This window comes from Crinia signifera, chromosome 3, assembly GCF_055691185.1.
Source record: "Crinia signifera chromosome 3, ASM5569118v1, whole genome shotgun sequence".
NCBI lineage: Eukaryota > Metazoa > Chordata > Amphibia > Anura > Myobatrachidae > Crinia > Crinia signifera.
In genome coordinates this window covers 159,715,408-159,737,760 of record NC_139219.1, presented here as the reverse complement: position 1 = coordinate 159,737,760, position 22,353 = coordinate 159,715,408, and the positions used below count along the sequence as shown (strand labels likewise).

Genomic DNA, 22,353 nt, shown 5'->3' with positions numbered 1-22,353 from the left:
GTAACTTTAGTAATAAAATGGGAGTTATATTGAAGATGGGATGTCATCCATAGCAACCAACCAGATATCAATTTTTATTTATTTAGCACCTTCTAAGATATAAAATACATAATCTGATTGGTGTCTATTGGCAACATCCCATCTTCACTGTTCATTACCTGCTTGTTTCTGCATATCAACAGTTCATGAGATCATACCTTATAACTCTGCATACGTTATTGCTATAAGGACTACCTAGTTCCATATCATGATTCCTGTGTCACTCAGTTCCAACCTGACTCAATTTGCTCTGTCGAATTCAGTCTAATATATGCACCTGCTGTGCTAACTTTGTACAGTCCATTCTCCATTATAAGCAGACACTACTGTATATACTTTTGTCTTCCAAACTCAGCACAGAGCACCATCAACTCTAGCCTCATATTGAAGCACCATCGGTTCCAGCCTGACCATCGGTCCTAGCCCAATTTGGAAGCACCACTGGTTCAAACCCAACCATCAGTTCCAGAGCGACCATCGGTTCCAGACCAATATTGAAGCACCTATTGAAGAATCGGTTCTAGCCAGACCATCGGTTCCAGCCTGACCATCAGTTCAAGTCTGACCATCAATCCCAGCAAGATATTGAACCACCATCGGTTCCAGCCAGATACTACAGAAATATCATCGGTCCCACTGGTACTTGTTACTTTTCCATATGTAAAGGCCCACACACTCTGGGCTACTTTGAGCTGAAAGTCGCTCAAAACAGCAGGTTTGAGCGGCTTTCAGCTCAAAGCCGCCCAGTGTGTATGCCCCAGTGATGAGCGGTGAGCGCTGCTGCGCACTCCTGGAACATCGCCGGGAAAGCCATTTATCTGCTGGTTATACCAGCAGATGAGCGGCTTTCAGGACGGCTTTGCATAGCTCTGCGCTATGCAACGCCGTTCTCCCCCCTTCGTTGGCGCCGGGCAGGGGTAAAGCCGCTCAGTGTGTATGCACTCAGCGGCTTTCCCCGCAGCGGTAATTGACATCATCGCTGTCCATACACACTGGGCATAGTCGCCCAGTGTGTATGGACCTTAAGAAATACCTCAAGTCTCCCAGTTTCCTCCATTAGACTTCTAGCACTGTTTCACCAGTCTGTTCCAGGAACACAAAATAGCCTGAATGTAACCAGTGCCAGAACAACGTCACTCCTATGACCTGCTACTGGCCCACAGCCATTATTCCATGGTGTGATCTGGTTCCCAGCTAAAGACTCAGACCAATAGTGTATCTATATAATCTTTGATTTTATTGCCTTCAGTGTACTTATTAATACAATGGTGCAACAATAATAGCAATATCTGTACCTGGTCAAGAAGATCATCTACTTTCTTTTGCCAGCTATCCTTTGCTGTGTTCATTTCTCGTTCCTTGAGCTGAAGGAGCTGACCCAGTGCAGACTTCTTGTCCTCCTCATGTTGTATCCTCAACTCTTCTCGTACTTTGCTACATTCTTGCCTGCATTCCACAGAAAAAGTATTTAAAACATCAGAATGTATATATGTTTTCACTGTGTGTCCGGCAATCCTCACACTCACTTGATACCTTGCCCAGGTGCCTTCCTTGGTGAGCAATGTTTTACCCACAGAGAGCAGCAGAAGAATAGGCGTCACTCTAGGTCTTGCATAGCAAACAAACGTGGGTTTATTATGTTCTTAACGGTCTGCACCGTTTCGGGCATCCGCCCTTCGTCAGGCTCAAACGAAGGGCAGATGCCCGAAACGGCGTAGACCGTTAAGCACATAACAAACCCACATTTGTTTGCTATGCAAGACCCAGAGTGATGCCTATACTTCTGCTAATATATATATATATATATATATATATATATATATAAAAGGGGATTTTTGTAAGAACTTACCGTTCAAATCCTTTCTCTGAATCTATCCTGGTGACACAGCTTAACCATGGGATGTAGGAGGGTCCGAAGGAGCCAGGCACCTATGCTAAAGCTTTCAGAGGCAGGCTCCTCCCTTCTGCATCCCAGCACTCCTCGGTTCAACTTCTAGTGCACACTAGGATACATTAACTCAGTACAATGCCCTAACATATTAATATGCACAATCAAGTAATTATAACACATGAAACGGCATTACTTAATGAGCATAAGGGAGGGATCACTGTGTCACCAGGATGGATTCAGGTAAAGGGATTTGAACGGTAAGTTCTTACAAAAATCCCCTTTTCTCTGATGCGAACTCATGGAACCTGTAGAATTTGGTGAAAGTGTGAACAGAGGACCAGCCCTGCATACTTGTTCCGCCGTAGCCCTGTGGCGCATAGCCCAAGAGGCAGCAACCGACCTGGTGGTATGAGCATTAATTCTGGAGGACACTGGTCTACCTACTTTAGTGTAGGCAAAGGCAATAACCAACCTTAACCCTCGAGCAATGGTCTGCTTTGAAGCTGGCCAGCCTCTCTTGTGAACATCATACAAGACCAATAACAAGTCAGTTTTACGAAACTCCATCACTCTGTTCACATAAATGCAGAAAGCGCGAACCACATCCAAGTTCTTTAATCTGTCCCTGTTCCTGACCTCCTCAGGAGGACTAAACACCGGAATTACAATCTCCTGGTTTAAATGAAAAGAGGAAACTACTTTAGGAAAAAACTTAGGAACTGTTCTCAACACAGCCCTATCCTCATGGAACACCAAAAACTGAGACTTGCAAGACAAGCCCTAACTCTGATATATGCCTTGCAGACACGATCGCCAACAAAAAAGTTAATTTCTAAGAAAGAAATCTTTAGGACATCCAACTGTAATGGTTCAAACAGTGGTTTCTAAAGAACCGATAACACCAAAGATAAATCCCAAGGAGTCACTGGTTGTCTAGAAGGTGGCTTAAGACGGGTAACCCCTTGGAGGAAGGTTTGCACCTCCGGTAACAAGGCCACTCTCTTCTGAAACAAAAAATGGACAAGGCCGACAACTGCACCTTCAATGATTGAAGGCTTAATCCCAAAGAAAATCCATCTTGTAGACATTCCAGAAGTCTGGAGATTTACATCTAGAAGTGTTAACTTTCTGTCTTTCACACCATCTAATGTATGTCTTCCAAACCCTATAATAATTAGCTGCAGAAACCGGTTTCTGTGCACTAATCATGGTTCGGATAACTGCGTCTGAGAAACCCTTCTTTTTCAAGACGGCGGTTTAAAGAGCCAGGCCGTCAAATTGAGCCGAGCTAGGTCTTGATGAAGGAAGGGCCCTTGCCTGAGTAAGTCTGGCCAAAGTGGCAGAAGCGCTCAGAATGTTGGAGTACCAAGACCTCCTCGGCCAATCTGGAGCTATCAGGATGATGGATGCAGATTGGTCAAAACTAACTGACAAATGTCTCTGGCCTCTGTTTCTGGAAGAAACATTCGATGGAGATGCGTATCCAGAATGACTCCCAAAAACTGAAGCCTCTGAGTGGGACACAGCTGGGACTTTGGCAGATTTAAAATCCACCCATGGCTCTACAGAAACTGAATAGCAGCTGACAGATTTTCCTGCAGCTTCTCTGCTGACTCTGCTTTGAACAAGAGGTCGTCCAAATATGGGTTGATTACAATTCCCCGGAGCCTGAGTGCTGCTGCCATGACCACCATAATTTTTGTGAACACCCTTGGAGCTATCACCAGCCCAAAGGAAAGAGCACGAAACGGCAGGTGTAAATCGCCTATCGCGAAACATAGCAAAGACCGATGTTCTTCACATATAGGCACGTGCAAATAGGCGTCTTGAATATCTACCAAAGCTAGGAATTCTCCCGGCTCCAGACTCAAGAGAACTGTTCTCAAAAATTCCATTCTGAAGTGATCCACTCACAAGTGGAGATTCAGGGACTTTAAGTTCAGAATTGGTCTGAATGAGTTGTTCAGTTTGGCCACCAAGAAAAGAATGGAGTAAAACCCCTTCTTCCTTTCCTCCCGCTGCACCGGAACCACCATACCCATCTCCAGGAGAGAGCTCACCGCCCCCAAAAGGACCTTTCTTAAGCGTGCCTTTCTGGGTAAAGGTGTAGGCAGAAACCTCCTTGGGGGAACACCCCTCAGTTTGATCCTGTATCCCTGTGAAACCACATTGAGAACCCAAGGGTTCTGGTCGGACAGGGCCCAAACGTCCCGGTACAGCAAGAGTCATCTGGTGATTCCAGACCGGGAAGCCTGCTTTTTTATGAAGGCACCAAAACGGGACTTGGGAGCTTTACCTTTTCCAGCCGCAAATCTTCCTCTACCTGACTGTCCTCTGGAGGAAGCACCCCCTCTAAAGGAGGGACAAAAGGATGAGCGAAAAGCAGCAAACCTGGAAGATCCCTGTTTCGCTGTCGGCATGGGAAGAAACATACTCTTTCCCCACATTGCCTGTTTAATGAGAGATTCCAAATCAGAGCCAAAAAGCAACTCTCCTTTCAAAGCCAAAGCCTCAAGAGACTTCTTGGATTCATTGTCGGCATCCCATGCTTTAAGCCATAAAGCTCTCCTGGCCGTCACAGAAATGGCTGACACCTTAGAAGCCATTTTGACTTCCTCTTCTCCAGACTCACAGGTGTATTCCGCCGCCGCCTTTAGATTTTCAGCCAAGGCAAATGCTTCAGAATCCAGCTGCAGTAAAGCACACAGGGAATTTGCCCACCCCATCATGGCCATAGAGACCCAGGCAGAAGCAATAATAGGCCTGAGAGTAAACCCAACACCTTCAAACACTGCTTTTAAGCAACCCTCTAACTTCTTATCTAACAGATCCTTAAATACAGCGCCCCCTTGCACAGGCAAAGTGGTAATTTTAGACCGCCTAACAACCGGGGCATCTACTAGTGGGACCTTTTCCCACAATTTTACATGCTCTTCTGGCATGGAGTACAGGCTCAAGAACCTCTTGGGCATAAGGAGTCTCTTATCGGGCGTTTTCCACGCCCCTCCGAGCAATTTCTGCATGCCTTCATCAGAATGAAAATTGACTGCGTCTCTGCGCTGTCTCTTGAACACTCCCTGTTGTGGAGCCATATCCACCTCAGATAAATGTAATGCCTGCTTAACAGCCACAATTAAATCACTAACACCAGGGACAGAAGAATTCAATCTCTTCCCTCTGATCCCATGACATGTCTTCCACACACTCCCCGTCCTCCTCAGAGTCTATATTAGGTATAGGTGGGGTGGATAAAAGATGTCTGGGAGACACCTCAGACTCCTTAGTAAACTGCTCCATAAAAGCATTAATCTTATGCACACTGTGAGCAGTGTCCTGCATTGCCTGTATAAATGAAGGGTCCCCCTGAGAGTGAGGAATAGAACCAACAGAAGGTTGTGAGGATGACAATGGCCTGGGAGATCTCACCAAATCATCTCTCTGTCTGTTCAATGCATGTACTAAGGCAGACACAGATCTTCCCAGAGCAGCTGCCCACACAGGCTCTGGTTTCTCAGCCCTCTAGGCTTGCGCCCCACTGGGCACAGATTTGCATGCAGGGCAAATATCCCCATGGTCCATCTGTTCAGCAGTTAATTTTAACCCGCAAAATCTGCAGTTAATTAACATGGCCGATGTTTCTTGCCCCAACACAGCAGCATTTCACCTTTCTGTCATGATTTTTAACACAGTGCACTTTGTCAGGCAATTGTACTAAGGCAATATATACCAGTGTACTTAACTGTCTGCTGTCTGACCCTCTGTGGTTACCGGGGATGGCGTCACCTCAAAAGAAACCTGTCCCTCTGTCTGTAGGGAAAAATCACCTTCCAGCTCCGCACAGTGTGGGATGAAAGGGCGCAAGGGCACAGTGAAGGAAGAATATTTGGCGCCTTTTTCCCCCTGTGAGCCGCTCCTGCTGAATATTTCTTCTATTTCCTGTGTCTCCCCTTCAATGGGGACCACATGGAATCGCCCAGCAGCGCTGAGCTCATGTAACAGGCTTTAAACCCATCCAAGATGGCAGCCTGCCATGACCCCCCCCCAATGCAGGGAGCCAGCTCCGGGGTCCCCCAGGGTCCAGGAAACCTCACTAGTAATGCGGTTTTAAGCGCTGTGCTGAGAGACCAGACAGCGTCTCTCAGCACACAGGGAGCTGACAGGAGGCGCTGTCAGTGTGAAGAAACTTCCCCTGGAAGCCTCACACTGTGCCTGCACTAACTAAGATGTAATATTAATTAAAAAAACAAATGCGTGTAGATTTCCAGGGAATTGGGCGGGCAGCTGACATCCAGTTATGTCAGCTGTCCACTCCCCACACGTGCAAAGCATTAGCATGTGTACACCCAGCGTTTTCATGGACGCTCATATATGCTAATGGCCTAGACCAGCACCCCACGCCCCTCTCCATCCCCCGCTCAAAAGGCAGGGAGCGTGCACTCAGCGAACAGGTTTTGTGCCAAGTTTGCACGCTCCCAGCGTATACACATGTGCATAAATGCTGCTGCGTATGCGCATACGCAAAACATTGTTCCCCCATGCAAATTTGTGGTCAACCAAATCAACCTGAATAAGGGCCATTGTGTAGACAAAAGTGATCAAAAATATTTTACTGATGTCAGTACTTTGTAGGTCAGTGATTACTACACACAACCTTCTTGGCAAACTGTCCACAAGTTCCTGGACAACAACAGGCAGTATATTTTGCCATTCCACCTTAAGTGCAGTGACAAGGTATTTTTCTGTATACCAGTCCAGTGTCACCCTGGAAAAATGACAGGTGGCATTGTCGGCCTGATAAATACATTTGTCATTTCCAGTGGTAGTTCCTACCTTGGTGTCGGACTGGGGCCATGATGCCGCCCTCTCCCTCCGCTGCTGTCACTGCTGGTCCCCACTGCCACTGCTTCTTCCCCTCTGGTCCCTGCCGGTCCAGCGACCGCATGTGGCAGCAGCCCATAGAAGCTAAAATATGATCCCTGCACCTGTACACTGCAGATGGCAGGCACTAGGACTGGCGCATACGCAGTATCAGTACCAGTACTGCCCATGCGCAAACCCTGTATTCCATGGGCTGCAGCTGTAGCAGCCATAGAGGCAATCAACTTGGCTAGCTCCTGACATTTTTCAAACACAGCCTGAAACATGGTAGTGAAATGATTGGGCACTCCAAGGTACATCTTCACTCATTTCAGAAGAAAAATTCATGAATGACTTTTTTGCTGTTTTTTGCTGTTTAAGATATTAAGCTTTATAAATCCCATATCATCCCATTTGTCCGACTTTTGCTAAACTATGGTTTTGTTTTTATTAATTAATTTGAGGTATCATGTTTATCCATTTGTTTTCACCATAAAGGGGAACACACAAGAAATACAAGCACATTCTGTTAGAAACTTGGCAGCTTGCCAGACTCTGTGCGCGTGCCGCTCTAGCTGTTCTCAGCGCTACGTTACCAGCGTAGCGTGTGCGCGTGCCACTCTAGCTGTTCTCAGCGCAGCGCTACGTTATCAGCGTAGCGTAATGTACACGCTACAATTTAGACGCTTTAGTATCTGTATCCCGAGTCCTTGCAAGCCGCTAAGAAGGGGGTTATCAGGATTCAGACGCTAATGCGTCTAAATTTCGTAGGGTGTAGGGGTACATAGGGGTGCACTGTGCAAAACACTCCTAAACCTGTTCACAATGACACTAGTCGACATAACAGCTGTCGACCTTGTTAATTCCACTATCCACGCCAACCCGAAGCGTGGCGAGCGGCGGCGGTACGCGTCCTACGACTTTTTCATACCCCCACTATCCACGTCGGCGTGGAGTTGAGAATAGAAAGTGTGGCGGCCAAAAAACGCATTCGATGCGACCAACGCGATTACCGTGATTTTACATAGGGAACAATGTTAAATGGCCCAATTGACCCGATTTTACATAGGGAACAATGTTTAATTGCCCACAGACCCCAAATAGCCACCCTGAAGTGTGAAATGGCCCCTCCAATTGTTAACGCCACCCCACGATCAACGTCAACCTGAAGCGTGGCGAGCGGCGGCGGTACGCGTTCTCCGACATTTTCATACCCCCATTATCCACGTTGGCGTGGAGTTGAGAATAGAAAGCCCGAAGCGCGGCGGGCGTAGCGAGCCCCGCGAGGGGACGCGGATACCTGTGAAGCCTGCGAGGGGACGCGGATACCTGTGAAGGTATCCGCGTGCGCTCGCCACGCTTCGGGCTCGGTGGCTCGCTGCGCTCGCCACACTTTCTATTCTCAACTATTATATATTAACACATATTTATTTATGAAGTTTTGCATTTACAATACCTAAGAGACTCGGTCCATTTTAGTTCCAAATCACGTGCAACCCTGTCAATCTTCAGCCTCTCTTCTTCTCGCATGGCAGAAATCACTGTTTCATGATGCTGTTTTTCCTTTTCTAGCTCTCCCTGCAGAAATAAATGGAACATTTCACGTAAATTATAGTGTTTCTCGCTCTTAAAATGCAGTCAGGAGCAAGGATCATGAATCAAGCAGTGCCCCAGACACAATTAGCACAGGAAGGCTGGCATGTAAGTACTATAACAGGCAAGGTACTCAAGATGAAGGTTGCTCTTTAAACCTTTTGGAGTCAATCAAAGTCTAGAGTGAGACAAGCTCCCAGATAAACAGTGGACACAAAAAGACATACAGTATGACCACCAGAGTCTAGGACACATAGTAAAATAACCAGGCATCAGCACCAGCAGTGAATCACAAACCACATACCGCCAGAGAAGTAACCAAACAAACATTGTTACCTGCTGCTCTTAGAAGAGGAGAAATAGATTTGAGTGTGGTAGGTGGACATGTGGTCCTGGAAGCAGCAGGAATGAATCAGATAACTAAAAAAAGAGGTGTATGGAACGAAGAGCAGTGGACTAGATTAGAGCCTTGAGAAACACTGAACGATAATGGCCGTAGAAGAGAGGGTCCAGTGTCCAAGGGAAGGTCTAGTGTCCAGGAGGACGAGTATGGTGTAATGCCCCTTTCAGTGAGGCTAGATCTTTGGTCACTTAAGTGGTGTTGGTGTTCAGAGACCTCTATTTTTGTTCATTTGGTCATGATCTACCAGCGTATGCCCCGATATCTACTGATAGATCACGATCTACCTTTTGGCCCGGTCTGCACTAGAGGATACTATGAAAGATATTGCTCAGAAAGGGGCTTTTGCAAGATATCTTTCACAATATTATCTAGTGTGTACACTCAATATTGTTAGCAATGTGCTCTCCCACACATCGTTAACAATGATTGATGTCTGCTGATCAAGCAGGCCAATTTGTCTATACAGCCAAATGACCCACATGTTCAGCGGGTCCTGGTGAAATCACTGAACAATATCATATACCAATATCGTTCCGTATGTATGCACAATATCGGGACCCATTTCACATGTAGTAAATACTGTTTAAAAATGTAGTAATACCTTTTCTTTCTATACACTGTCTGTAATTTATTTACAAAGCTGGTTCCAAATTTAAATACCTCTAATTTCAGTTTTCTATAACGGGCAGATACTTTCCTCTGGTCTTCTGGTACTCATGACACTGCTTAAGTCATACTGGTTTATGGAGTAAAATGGTGGGATTTGTAAGGAAAGAGTAGGTGCATGGTAATGCTTACACATTAGAAGATTACTGAATCCTATTTGATATTTATTATTTGTTAACAGTTATTCATATAGAGCACACATTCCCAGGCCCTGATTCTGGTTTACTTGGTAAGATCAAGACACCACCCCGCCGAATACCCCCCACTCCTGCCGCCAATTTACCTTGGTACCATGCGAGGGGATGTGTAATGAGAACTCATCCCTTGCATGTCTCCGCTGCAGGAGGAATTATTCAATGGTCATGACCATCGAATGATTTCTCCTGTCTTGGCAAATAGAAGTCAGTGGGAACTGACTTTTATTTGAATACGGCTGGCCGAAGACGGGGCCAGGTGTCCTGCAATCTTAGCCGTCCACCCCCGGCAAGCATGGGCCCTCCCGCAATGACTGCCTTGGACGCCCATAAAATGCATGGATAATCCCCATCCCTTTACCATTGTTTTACTTGTTTTGGTTGAACAAGTTTTAGGTTATATTGAGCTGCTTTTCTGTTTCCTTAGCGCCTTGGAAACCTCCAGTATTTCATATTACAAATCCCCATCCCTGTCCGCCCCGCCACGATGTTTGCGAATGGCTGGGGACTATGCAAGTCGCCGAAGCCATTTGCAAAGTAGAGCTGCACATGTGCATATTAGACCATGCACATGCGCATTCCCCAAAACATCTAGACGGGGCTGAACTCTCTAACAAGCTAACAAGCACAAGACTGTGCTTGATTAGTTTAGTAATGTACTGATTGATATACAGTTGTGCTCATAAGTTTACATACCCTAGCAGAATTTGTGATTTTCTGGCCATTTGTCAGAGAATATGAATGATGACTCACAAAATTTCCTTTCAGTCATGGTTAGTGGTTGGGTGAAGCCATCTATTGTCAAACAACTGTGTTTACTCTTTTTAAATCATAATGACAAAAGAAACTACCCAAATCACCTTGATGAAAAGTTTACATACCCCAGTTTTTATAACCGTGTATTGCCCCCTTTAACATCAATGACAGCTTGAAGTTTTTTGTGGTAGTTGTGGATGAGGCAAAAATCCTCCAGGTCCTGTAAATTCTTGGGCTGTCTTGCATGAACTGCACCTTTGAGATTTCCACAGAGTGGCTCAATGATATTGAGGTCAGGAGACTGAGATGGCCACTCCAGAACCTTCACTTTATTCTGCTGTAGCCAATGACAGGTCGAATGGGCCTTTTGTTTTGGATCATTGTCATGTTGGAATGTCCAAGTACGTCCCATGCGCAGCTTCTGGGCTGACGAGAGCAAATTTTCCTCTAGTATTTTCTTATAACAAAGAAAAATATTCTACCGGAGAGTAAAACTATGGGCGCCAAAATACGGGCTGGTTCTTACAAAGCAGCTGCTGGAGTATAGGGGTAGTCAATCCCTATATAGAATTTTTGAGAGAAAAATACGCAAAGAATCAGCGCTAAAACTACAATGAATGAAAAACACCTATTGATAAATGAAAAACTTTATATCTTTAAAATAAAGATTGCAATTTAAGGCATAAAAATTACATGAACATACTCAACAAATTACAATATAGTAAAAATAGACCTCAGGATGGATGGATGCTGGAGCCAAGAGTATCATAAGGCTCTATAGTAGATGGTCAGATTGTTTAAGGTTACCAATGGGGCTGCTGTAAGTGGTAGATGGGGGCTGATGGAAAGTCACAGGTCCTCTCTAGTTATATGGTATCCCAATCCTGGTGCCACTGGAGGAGTCTGTTGGGGTATGTAGACCCACCGGTGGTGAAACAGGTCCTCTCTAGTTGTACGGTTCCCGATCCGGTGCTGCTGGAGGAATCTGTGGAGGTTACGGAACCCTCAGGTGTGCCTAGTGGTATAAATACCCATAATAGAGAGGATGACCAGTGCTCTGGCTATATAGTGATGATCAGCAGGTTGCTGATGGAGTATAGGTATTGGTTGTGCCCAGTGTAGAGTGGGTGTGGTATATGCCCCTGAAAATATGACAGCAATGTGTATTATTAAAATACAAATATTTATTTATCATGTGACATGAATGTATTGAAAGACATACAATCATGTGGGGTGAATGGGGTGGGGAGGGGTACCCTCGAGGAGGGATGCGGGGAAGGCAAAGTCTGGCTACAGGTGAGCCTAATTGTCCAATGGTCACGGAGGGGTGTTCACAGGGCAGACACCGCTTCACCTCCTGCGGTGAACGCGATCTGTGTGCCCTGGATTGGGGTGAGCTGTGGAGAGGAAAAAGTCACAAGTGCCAGCTCCGGTAGTGATGGGCAGAATGCAAGTTCCAGAGGGTCATGAGAAGTGTGCAGGTGTCACCCAGATCCAGAGCGTCCTCCTTCTGGTCCCAGCGGTGCACCTAACACTTACCTGATACCTGTGTGGTGTCTTCTGTCCTGCCATCCCACGTCGCGCTGAATGTGGCTTTGTCCTGCAGCCGTGCAGAGGGTATGGGTAAAATCCGGACCAGGACAAAACCCCCGGACCGCCGGACCAGATATCAAACTCTGCATTTTGGAGCTTGTAGCGTCCGGTCCGGGGGGTGTCCTGTCCGGGGGTGTCCTGTCCGGGGGGCTGCCTGTGACACCTGTCACCAGGGAGTGGAGGAGGGGGAGAATAAAGTCTCCCTGTATGACCGGACGGTCCGGACCACACAGGGAGGCTGTAATCTTCCCTCTCCCATGTCCCTGGTGATAGCTATCACAGGGACCCCCCCAGACAAGACACCCCCCGAACAGGACACCCCCCGGACCGGACCCTACAAGCTTTTGATGTCCTGTCCGGCGGTCCGGAGTCTAGTCCGGGTCCGGTTTTTACATACTGTAGTACCGCCATGCAGACGCACCAGTGTAGAAGCCGCGTCGCTTCCACAGTAACCTCAGTACTTCCGGGTCCCACTGCTTTACGGTCGCCGGGTACCAAGGGTCACTGGAGTAACACGGGCTCGACTCCCGGTGGGGAGGAGACTGCTGTTGAGGTGATTGTCCATCATAAGCTGTATGCTGTGTCATACATAAGTTTCAAATGTGCATCGTGGGCAAGGGTTTGTTCATGCTAGCATGTACTGTGATCCAAACGGGCATGATATGTGCTGTGGGGAACACGATAGATCCATGTGTTAAGTGGAAGGTAGTAAAGGGTGGACACTGGTTGTGTCGACCATAGACACACATTGGTGTGTCTAAGTATCGGGGCTGTGCGATATTGGATGGTGTGGGGTGGTGGTATTTCAGCTGGCCACTCCCCTTGGAGGATGCCTTTCATTATTCTATACAAATGTCCATCCTTTGCTGTAAGCTGTGTCTGTCAAATCTGTTAGCGAATATGCATCAGGGGCATGTGTAGGTACAAGATTGGGTATCTTATGTTTCCTTTGGGCATCTGATATAATGTCAGGCGTACAGCGATTGTAAATGCTAAGTGTAGGCTCTTTGTGTCATAAGGGTGGACACTGGTTGTGTCGACTATGACGCATCTTGGTGTATCTGAGTCTCAAGACTGAGTAGTATGGGAGTAAGGGTTGAGGTTGGGTCAGTAAGGTGTTATTTAGAGATAATCCAGGCACACAGACCGCGTTCACCGCAGGAGGTGAAGCGGTGTCTGCCCTGCGAACACCCCTCCGTGACCATTGGACAATTAGGCTCACCTGTAGCCAGACTTTGCCTTCCCCGCATCCCTCCACGAGGGTACCCCTCCCCACCCCATTCACCCCACATGATTGTATGCCTTTCAATACATTCATGTCACATGATAAATAAATATTTGTATTTTAATAATACACATTGCTGTCATATTTTCAGGGGCATATACCACACCCACTACACTGGGCACAACCAATACCTATACTCCATCAGCAACCTGCTGATCATCACTATATAGCCAGAGCGCTGGTCATCCTCTCTATTACGTTTTACCTGGGTTTGGACAAACTCGACTTAGCAGCCGGCACAGAGGTAGAGCGCCCATCTCCCAAACTCTCCCACTATAAATACCCATGTCAGTAACCACAATTGAACACCAATTGTGGTTATTGACATGAGTATTTATACCATTAGCAGCCACACTTGAAACCACCTTTGAAAAAGCTACAGCCTAATTGCGAAACGCACCAGAGGTTTACTACCTCACATTCTCCAGGATTGGATTGGAACCTATCAAGAGCTGCCCCCACTCCCCTCCACCTTGTCCTTCTATATTGGGGAACTCCAGCAGGACCCATTTGGGCCCCCCAACAAACACTCAGTATTTAGATACCCCCAGGTGAATATATCCACTCATACCACCTGCAAGTGGACATTCTCCATCTCCGCAACATTTTGCCCACATCTTGGATCCACCAGCGGACCCTGGGGGTACCGCTTCACCAGAGAGGACTCTGAGCACACCTGAGGGTTCCGTAACCCCCACAAATTCCTCCAGCGGCAACTGATCGGGAACCGTACAACAACTAGAGGATCTGTTATATTCCTTTTTGCCCTGTTTCACCACTGGTGGGTATACCTACCCCAACAGACTCCTCCAGCGGCACCAGGATTGGAATACCGTATAACTAGAGAGTATCTGTGACTTTCCATCAGCCCTCATCTACCACTTACAGCAGCACTTACTTTAAACAATCTGACCATCTACTATAGAGCCTTATGATACTCTTGGCTGCAGCATTCATCCTGAGTGAGGTCTATTTTTACTATATTGTAATTTTTTGTGTATGTTCATGTCATTTTTATGCCTTAAATTGTAATCTTTTGCATTGTAGTTTTTAGCGCTGCTTCTTTGCATTTTCTGATAACATGCTGCATTCATCTTGCCATCAATTTTGAAAAAGTTTCCAGTGCCTTTGTAGCTCACACATCCCCAAAACATCTGCGATCCACCTTTGTGTTTCACATTAGGAATGGTGTACCTTTCATCATAGGCCTTGTTGACTCCTCTCCAAATGTAACGTTTATGCTTGTGGCCAAAAAGTTTAATTTTGGTCTCATCACTCCAAATGACTTTGTTCCAGAAGTTTTGAGGCTGGTCTCTGTGCTGTTTGGAGTATTGTAAGCAGGATGCTTTGTGGCATTTGCATAGTAATGGCTTTCTTCTGGCGACTCGACCATGCAGCCAATTTTTCATCAAATGCCTCCTTATTGTGCATCTTGAAACAACCACACCACTTTTTTTCAGAGAGTCCTGTATTTCAGCTGAAGTTATTTGTGGATTTTTCTTTGCATCCCAAACAATTTTCCTGGCAGTTGTGGCTGAAATTTTTGTTGGTCTACCTGAAAGTGATTTGGTTTCCACAAAATCCCTCATTTTCCACTTCTTAATTAGAGTATGAACAGTGCAGATTGGCATTCTCAATTTCTTGGATATCTTTTTTATATCCCTTTCCTTTTGTATACAGTTCAATTACCTTTTCCCACAGATCCTTGGACAATTCTTTTGCTTTCCCCATGACTCAAAATCCAGACACGTCAGTGCAGCACTGGATGAAAGATGCAAGGGTCTTTCAGAAGAACAGAAACTCACTGACCTTTAACACACACACACTGATTACAAGCAGACAGATCACAGGTGAGGATGGTTACCTTTAGTAGCCATTTAAACCCGTTTGTGTCAACTTGTGTGCATGTTATCAAGCCAAAATCTCCAGGGTATGTAAACTTTTCATCAGGGTTATTTGGGTAGTTTCTGTAGTTTCTGTTGTCATTTAAAAAGAGTAAACACAGTAAGAGTAAATGGCTTCACCCAACCACTAACCATGAGTGAAAGGAAAGTTTGTGAGTTACCATTCATATTCTCTGACAAATGGCCAGAAAATCACATGCTAGGGTATGTAAACTTATGAGCACAACTGTATGACTTTAATATTGTATGTGAATCAGTCTGTAATGAAGCACAAAATAACCTGTATTGGAAAAAAGCTGTAGCCGCTGCATTGTAGAACTCTATGCAGATTTATATACTCAGTCGCACATACTGTAGATATACAAGTGTAATATATCAAATTAATTAGCACAGTCTTTTTATGTGTCCTAGTCACAAAGTCAACTAAGATTCATTTTCAGCCAAAAAGACAACCAATGCTAGAATATTCTCACTGTGACCAGGTGTGCAAAGAGTATTTTTGCTGCTCGACACAGCTGCAGCAAAAATGTATAAGCACATATCTGTATTTATGCCACATTTTTATGCATTTTTTATTCCCAGGGACAGAGCAGACAAGCCCCTTGATATGCGCGTGTGGATTAGAGGGTCAACAGTGTCTAGGTTGACAGTCAATAGGCTGACAGCAAAAGGTCGACATGCAGTAGGATGACATGGAAAAATGTAGGCATACAGTAGGTCAACAATGCCAAAATGTGAACATGCATAAGGTCGACACAGGCACAAGTTCAACACGAGCAAAATGTGGACATGGAAAAGGTCGGCACTCGAAAAGGTTCACGTGTTTTCCATGTTTGTTTGGTGTCAATGTTGACACCCGAGCATGTGGACCCCCAATCAGGCACATGGAGCCATGGCTTTGATCAGCATGCTTCGGGCCAGTGGCGTAGCTACAGGGGTCGCAGCGGTCGCACCTGCGACCGGGCCCCTGAGCCAGGGGGCCCAGCCCCCGCCACTGTCCGGCCACCTCTGCTCCTCTCTCACTGACAGCATCAAGAACAGGGTTGCCGTCGGACTCCCGGAAGAGGGTCCCTTTCTCCCGCAGCTGCTGCTTTGCTTACCCAATGAGTGACGCCGTACACATCGCGGCAATAGTACCTGTCCTGCAGTAGCTAGGAGACCTCCCCGTACGGCCGGGTACACAGTACAGGAAGTGAAGCTATCAGTAGCAGCAACATGTGAGTGATAGCAGCTTCCGACTCTCCAGCATCAGCAGCACACAGTGACAGCCGGCTCCAGCTTAAATTCAGACAGCACACGGAGACTTCTGGTTTCCACACTGCAGAACTACGGTAATTGGATACTCGGTTTACTGTGTACTTTTAGGGGATATCTGCGGTCCTGGCTAGTGAAGTGTGATACACAGACCCCAGAGCAGGGAACTCACACTTAGCCTAGATGAGTATCCAATTACCGTAGTTCTGCAGTGTGGAAACCAGAAGTCTCCGTGTGCTGTCTGAATTTAAGTGTGAGTTCCCTGCTCTGGCGTCTGTGTGTCACACTTCACTAGCCAGGACAGCAGATATCCCCTTAATCACTTGGCTAATAGTAAACCATGGCCGGCAAGCAGCAGCAGAGTTGCCACAATAAAACCCTCTCCTCCTGCTTGAGTCTGTTTTCCTCCCCCCTCCTCCGGAAAGTACTGTAGTTGCATCTTTTGAGCTTTATATATTCAGGGCACATTGAAAAACCATATAACCCTTTGAGGACTACAGTGCAGGCGATCCACAGACATATTTTTCTGATTGGTTGCGAACCATATAAGGCCCACCCCCTGGTGACGCAAGGCCCGCCCCCTTCACTTTTACTTTTCTCCCTGAAATAATTTTTCAAAAGTAGGCAACCCTGATCAAGAAGCAGGGGGGGCGGGCGGCGATACCTGCAGCCATGCTGGGGGGGGGGATTTAAATCCCCCCCCCCCCCCCCGAGATTTTAATTTTGTTGTATGTAGGGGGGCCCCAAGCTGACCGTTCGCACCAGGGCCCATGAACCCTTAGCTACGCCCCTGCTTCGGGCCAATTGCTGTGCTCCGCTATCATTACGCTCAGCACACTTTACCATTCCCAGTCAGAAATCAAGATATTCAATAAGGTGGCAGTAAAGCTAGAACACACAGGGTGATACTCTGACACCTTAAATCTAATCCCTCTCCTCCCCATAATAAATGATCTCATATTCACCTGAGCAGTAAACAAAGAATCACTGGTCTCCCTCAGCCGCACTCTTGTTACATCCAGCTCACTTTGAAGTCTCTCTTGGGCATCTTTGAGACTTGTGATATGACACTCAGCTGAGCCAAGACCTTGCTCACTTTTCTTCACCAACTCTTGAAGTCGACAAACCTGTTTCATTGTATAAAGCACAATTGATATGTTATTTTGATTATATGTGTGTGTATACAGGTTGAGTATCCCTTAATTTGGATAACGGATTATTCTGTATTTCGGAATATTTATTATAATTTAATGAGGTATCTTGAGGTATATTATATAAACACATCAAACACATGAAATACACACAAATATATTTTATTTGTGCATGAACCAAGGTTTTAAAACATGAAACAAAGTTTGTGTACTATCTCAGGCACTAAATTCGAATGCCAAGAAATCATGTCCTTGCACATATTTAGTGACAGTTACATATCATGTCCCCAGTAGTACCAGGTACATATCATGTCCCCAGTAGTACCAGTTACATATCATGTCCCCAGTAGTACCAGATACATATCATGTCCCCAGTAGTACCAGTTACATATCATGTCCCCAGTAGTACCAGATACATATCATGTCCCCAGTAGTATCAGATACATATCATGTCCCCAGTAGTACCAGTTACATATCATGTCCCCAGTACAGGGCCGGCGCCACCACTAGGCAAATCTAGGCATTTGCCTAGGGTGCCGGCCACTGGAGGGCGGCATTTCGCCCCCCCCCCCCACACAGCCGCGGGGGTACCTGTCCTGCGGCTGTGTATATAAAGCTTGCGGCGGCGGCGGCAGCGGGGGGTCCCTGCAGTCAATAAGAATTTAATAACGAGCGCTATCCGCCTGGCTACGCGGAAGCGCTTCTGTTGTGGAAACACTGGCCGCATGCTGATTGGCTGGGATTCAGCCAATCAGCGTGCGCCGTGCGGCCAGTGTTTTCACAACAGAAGCGCTTCCGCCTAGCCAGGCGGATAGCGCTCGTTATTAAATTCTTATTGACTGCAGGGACCCCCCGCTGCCGCCGTCGCAAGCTTTATATACACAGCCGCAGGACAGGTACACCCCCCCCCCCGGCACCGGGGCGCCCCCACCCCGACTCGCCTGGGGCGCTCCGGTAGTACCAGATACATATCATGTCCCCAGTAGTACCAGATACATATCATGTCCCCAGTAGTACCAGATACATATAATGCCTCCAGTAGTGCCAGTTACATATCATGCCCCCAGTAGTGCCAGTTACATATCATGCCCCCAGTAGTGCCAGTTACCTATCATGTCCCCAGTAGTGCCAGATACATATCATGTCCCCAGTAGTACCAGATAGATATCATGTCCCCAGTAGTGCCAGTTACAGATGTATTCAGTAGTACCAGATACATATCATGTCCCCAGTAGTACCAGATACATTCCATGCCCCCAGTAGTGCCAGTTACAGATGTATCCAGTAGGTTTTTAGCAAAAAAAAAAAAAGAAAGAAAAAAAGTACATTTTGGACACACTCTGGACATAAGACAAGGCCGTCGTTGCCATATATTATGAAAACTTTCAACAAAATGAAATGGCTTAAATGACTAAAATATGTTACATGTAAAAAGACTGGATTTTCTATTCTGTTTCCATGCAAATCCAATGATGGTGATGCTTATGCAACTAAATTACCGAGAAATGGTGCAGCGGACATTTTCCCAGCTTTTAGCGCATACGCCATAGTGTCTAGAACATTGGTAGGGTCCTCTAGTGACTCTAGTACCCGGAGTCTACAGAACCCATAGCCTGCCGGCTAGAGGAGACAGTGCCCAGACGGAGTCTGCGCATGAGCCTCCTCCTCTCTAGAAAAGCCCCTGCTATTCCCTGCAGCATATACAGACTGTCACTATCTGGCATCTCCAAGCTGTACTGCATCTGTCCTCGCTATTCCTGATTTTTTTTTAGTGCTAAAACATCTTTCCAGTGGCCACTTATGCATCAGCCACAATGTTGCAGATTTCCCACTAATTGTACTCCTTTGTCATGGTATAATTAAAATCTTATATAAGATAGGTCTTTACTGATGTCCTAGCTGTTAAACTCTTGTTATTAAGACTGTCTGGAAAATGTTGCTTATGTACCATTCTGAGGAATACTGTAACTGTAGCAGCACAGGGAAAGCAGTGAATCATACATTGCAAGCAGTCAAGATGTTAGCAGCCTGGTATTATGGTAGATTTATACATGCTAGTGGCTTTTCCCAAGGCAATGAATTCTGTAAAGACCTTCTGTCTGCTTACAAGAAAATGGTAAAAAAAGCAATAAAATAAAGCACCAACACCCAGTATATGTCTGATCAAATGACATCACAGTGTGGAAATGCATGGCATGGCTGTTATTAATAAATGTGATCGCTGGTCTAAATACTGTATTGCCGATCTAATTTTATTCTGCCTTTTCATTACAAAAAGTGTAACCTTGTGATTCTGTTTTATTTTCCTTACAGTTACAAGTGCATTCCAAAAACACTGTATTATGTCATCGACAACATGATTTATTATAGCCAATGGCAATCAGAGGAAACTGCACATTGGTGCAACTCTATGCCCAGTCTCCAACTTTTTCTTATTCAGACAAATTTAATGCATTGAATATTTGCATTTACTATCAAGTATCAACACCATAGCACTGGGGCGTGACAATGGGGGAAATTTACTAAAGGAAATTTGTAAAAAAATAGGTGTATTTGTATCCAGAAATACACTTATTTTTGACATTTACTATCCCGAAAATACGGCAATTCGTAGTCGCATTGATGTGCTATTAATACGAATACGAATTGCCGTATTTTCGGGATAGTAAATGTCGAAAATAAGTGTATTTCTGGATACAAATACACCTATTTTTTACTAATTTCCTTTAGTAAATTTCCCCCATTATAGCAAAAGCAAAATGGATCTACTGAACTATCAACCCAATATAGCTGCAGGTCCCCTATGCATACCTGTCATTGTAATCACTACTTGGCTGACCAACTGCTTATATCCCCAGACCATGTTTTAAAGCTACAGATGGCCGATTCTGTTAACCCCAGCCACAGATGGCAAACCTGTGGCAATTTACCCCGCCCTTAAAGCAGATCCTTCCATTTGTGAGTATTGCTAACCTCAACCCTTCCCATAGTGCCTAACCCTCCCCACATGTAGCCTAAAGCAGGCCATACATCTACAGATTGATTGTCAGATTGGGCTGGTTGGAACAAAAACCTGGTAATGGATGAAAGTAAATGACAGCTGACCATTTGCTTTGAAATGTTGGAAAACTGATTCACTCATCCATTACCAGGTTTTTGTTCCAACCAGCCCAATCTGACAATCGATCTGTAGATGTATGGCCACCTTTACCCTCCTCTCCCATAGCATAAACCAAATATTCCTGTAGACCAAGTTAGGTCCCGCGCTACTCGCTCAGCACAGCCTGCAAAGCAGGTAGGCGCCGGCCCTGTAAGACGCTCCCCTTCCCATCCCTAACACCACTGTGACTGCTGCCTGTTGCCAAAGCCTGCTCCTGTCAAAATATATGACAGGCAGTGGGCTTAGCGCACTGCACATGCAGCGCAGCAAGGAGCCAGGCCGCTGCAGTGACTGGAGACAGGAGCCTCCTGCTACAGAAACACAGAAGACGGGAGGAGAGCAGGTAAGTAGAGGAGGGGCAGGCTGCACATTTAAGAAAAGGAGGGGGTCATACATTAGGTACTATTCTGGGCATTATATGTATTGGGCACCACTCTGGGCATTATGTGTATTGGCACCACTCTGGGCATTATGTGTATTGGGCACCGCTGTAGACATTAAGGGGGAAATTTACTAAAGGAAATTTGTAAAAATAGGTGTAAAAATAGGTGTATTTGTATCCAGAAATACACTTATTTTTTACATTTACTATCCCGAAAATACGGCAATTCGTATTCTTATTGATAGCACATCAATACGACTACGAATTGCCGTATTTTTTGGGATAGTAAATGTCAAAAATAAGTGTATTTCTGGATACAAATACACCTATTTTTACACCTATTTTTACAAATTTCCTTTAGTAAATTTCCCCCTATATGTATGGGAACCACTCTGGGCATTATGGGGGAAATTTACTAAAGGAAATTTGTAAAAAATAGGTGTATTTGTATCTAGAAATACACTTATTTTTGACATTTACTATCCCGAAAATACGGCAATTCGTAGTCGTATTGATGTGCTATCAATACGAATACGAATTTCAGTATTTTCGGGATAGTAAATGTCAAAAATAAGTGTATTTCTAGATACAAATACACCTATTTTTTACAAATTTCCTTTAGTAAATTTCCCCCTATATGTATTGCGCACCGCTCTGGGCATTATATGTATTGGGCACCGCTCTGGGCATTATGTGTATTGGGCACCGGTCTGGGCGTTATATGTATTTGGCACCGCTCTGGGCACTATGTGTATTGGGCACCACTCTGGGCATTATGTGTATTGGGTACCACTCTGGGCATTATATGTATTGGGCACTACTCTGGGCATTATGTGTATTTGGGTACCACTGGGCATTATATGTATTGGGCACTACTCTAGGCAATATGTGTATTGGGCACTACTTTGGGCATTATGTGTAAGCCCCACTACCCTGGGCATTATGTGTAAGTGCCACTACTCTCTGCATTATGTATATGTGGCATGATTGTTGGCATTTTTTGTTAGCAGCATTACTGTTGGCATTATGTGTATAAGGGGCAATACTGTGTGGTGTAATTTTTTATAAGGGGTACTACTGTATAAAGTAACATAAATAATGGCCTCTTCTAGATATCTGAATATACCCCTTTATTGTGTAGCATGCCTCTGGCGTGGGCTGGTTCCTTTATAAGGTATAAAAAGAAGGGTGCACATTTATAGCAAGAGGGTGCCCAACAGCCTAG

The 22,353-nt window shown here is 45.5% G+C and overlaps 1 protein-coding gene across 5 annotated transcripts in view; it reads right to left on the bottom strand.

The window, feature by feature from the left end:
* FAM184A (family with sequence similarity 184 member A) overlaps window positions 1-22,353 on the bottom strand; it is a 211,401-nt gene that overhangs the window by 67,735 nt on the left and 121,313 nt on the right. For all 5 annotated transcript variants that reach the window (XM_083176804.1, XM_083176800.1, XM_083176802.1 and 2 more), the window contains exons 8-10: window positions 17,401-17,562; window positions 8,244-8,365; window positions 1,335-1,485 (exon numbers count right to left, since the gene is read on the bottom strand). In XM_083176804.1, the coding sequence (XP_083032930.1) occupies window positions 1,335-1,485; window positions 8,244-8,365; window positions 17,401-17,562 (435 nt within the window). The remainder of the gene's footprint in view (window positions 1-1,334; window positions 1,486-8,243; window positions 8,366-17,400; window positions 17,563-22,353) is intronic.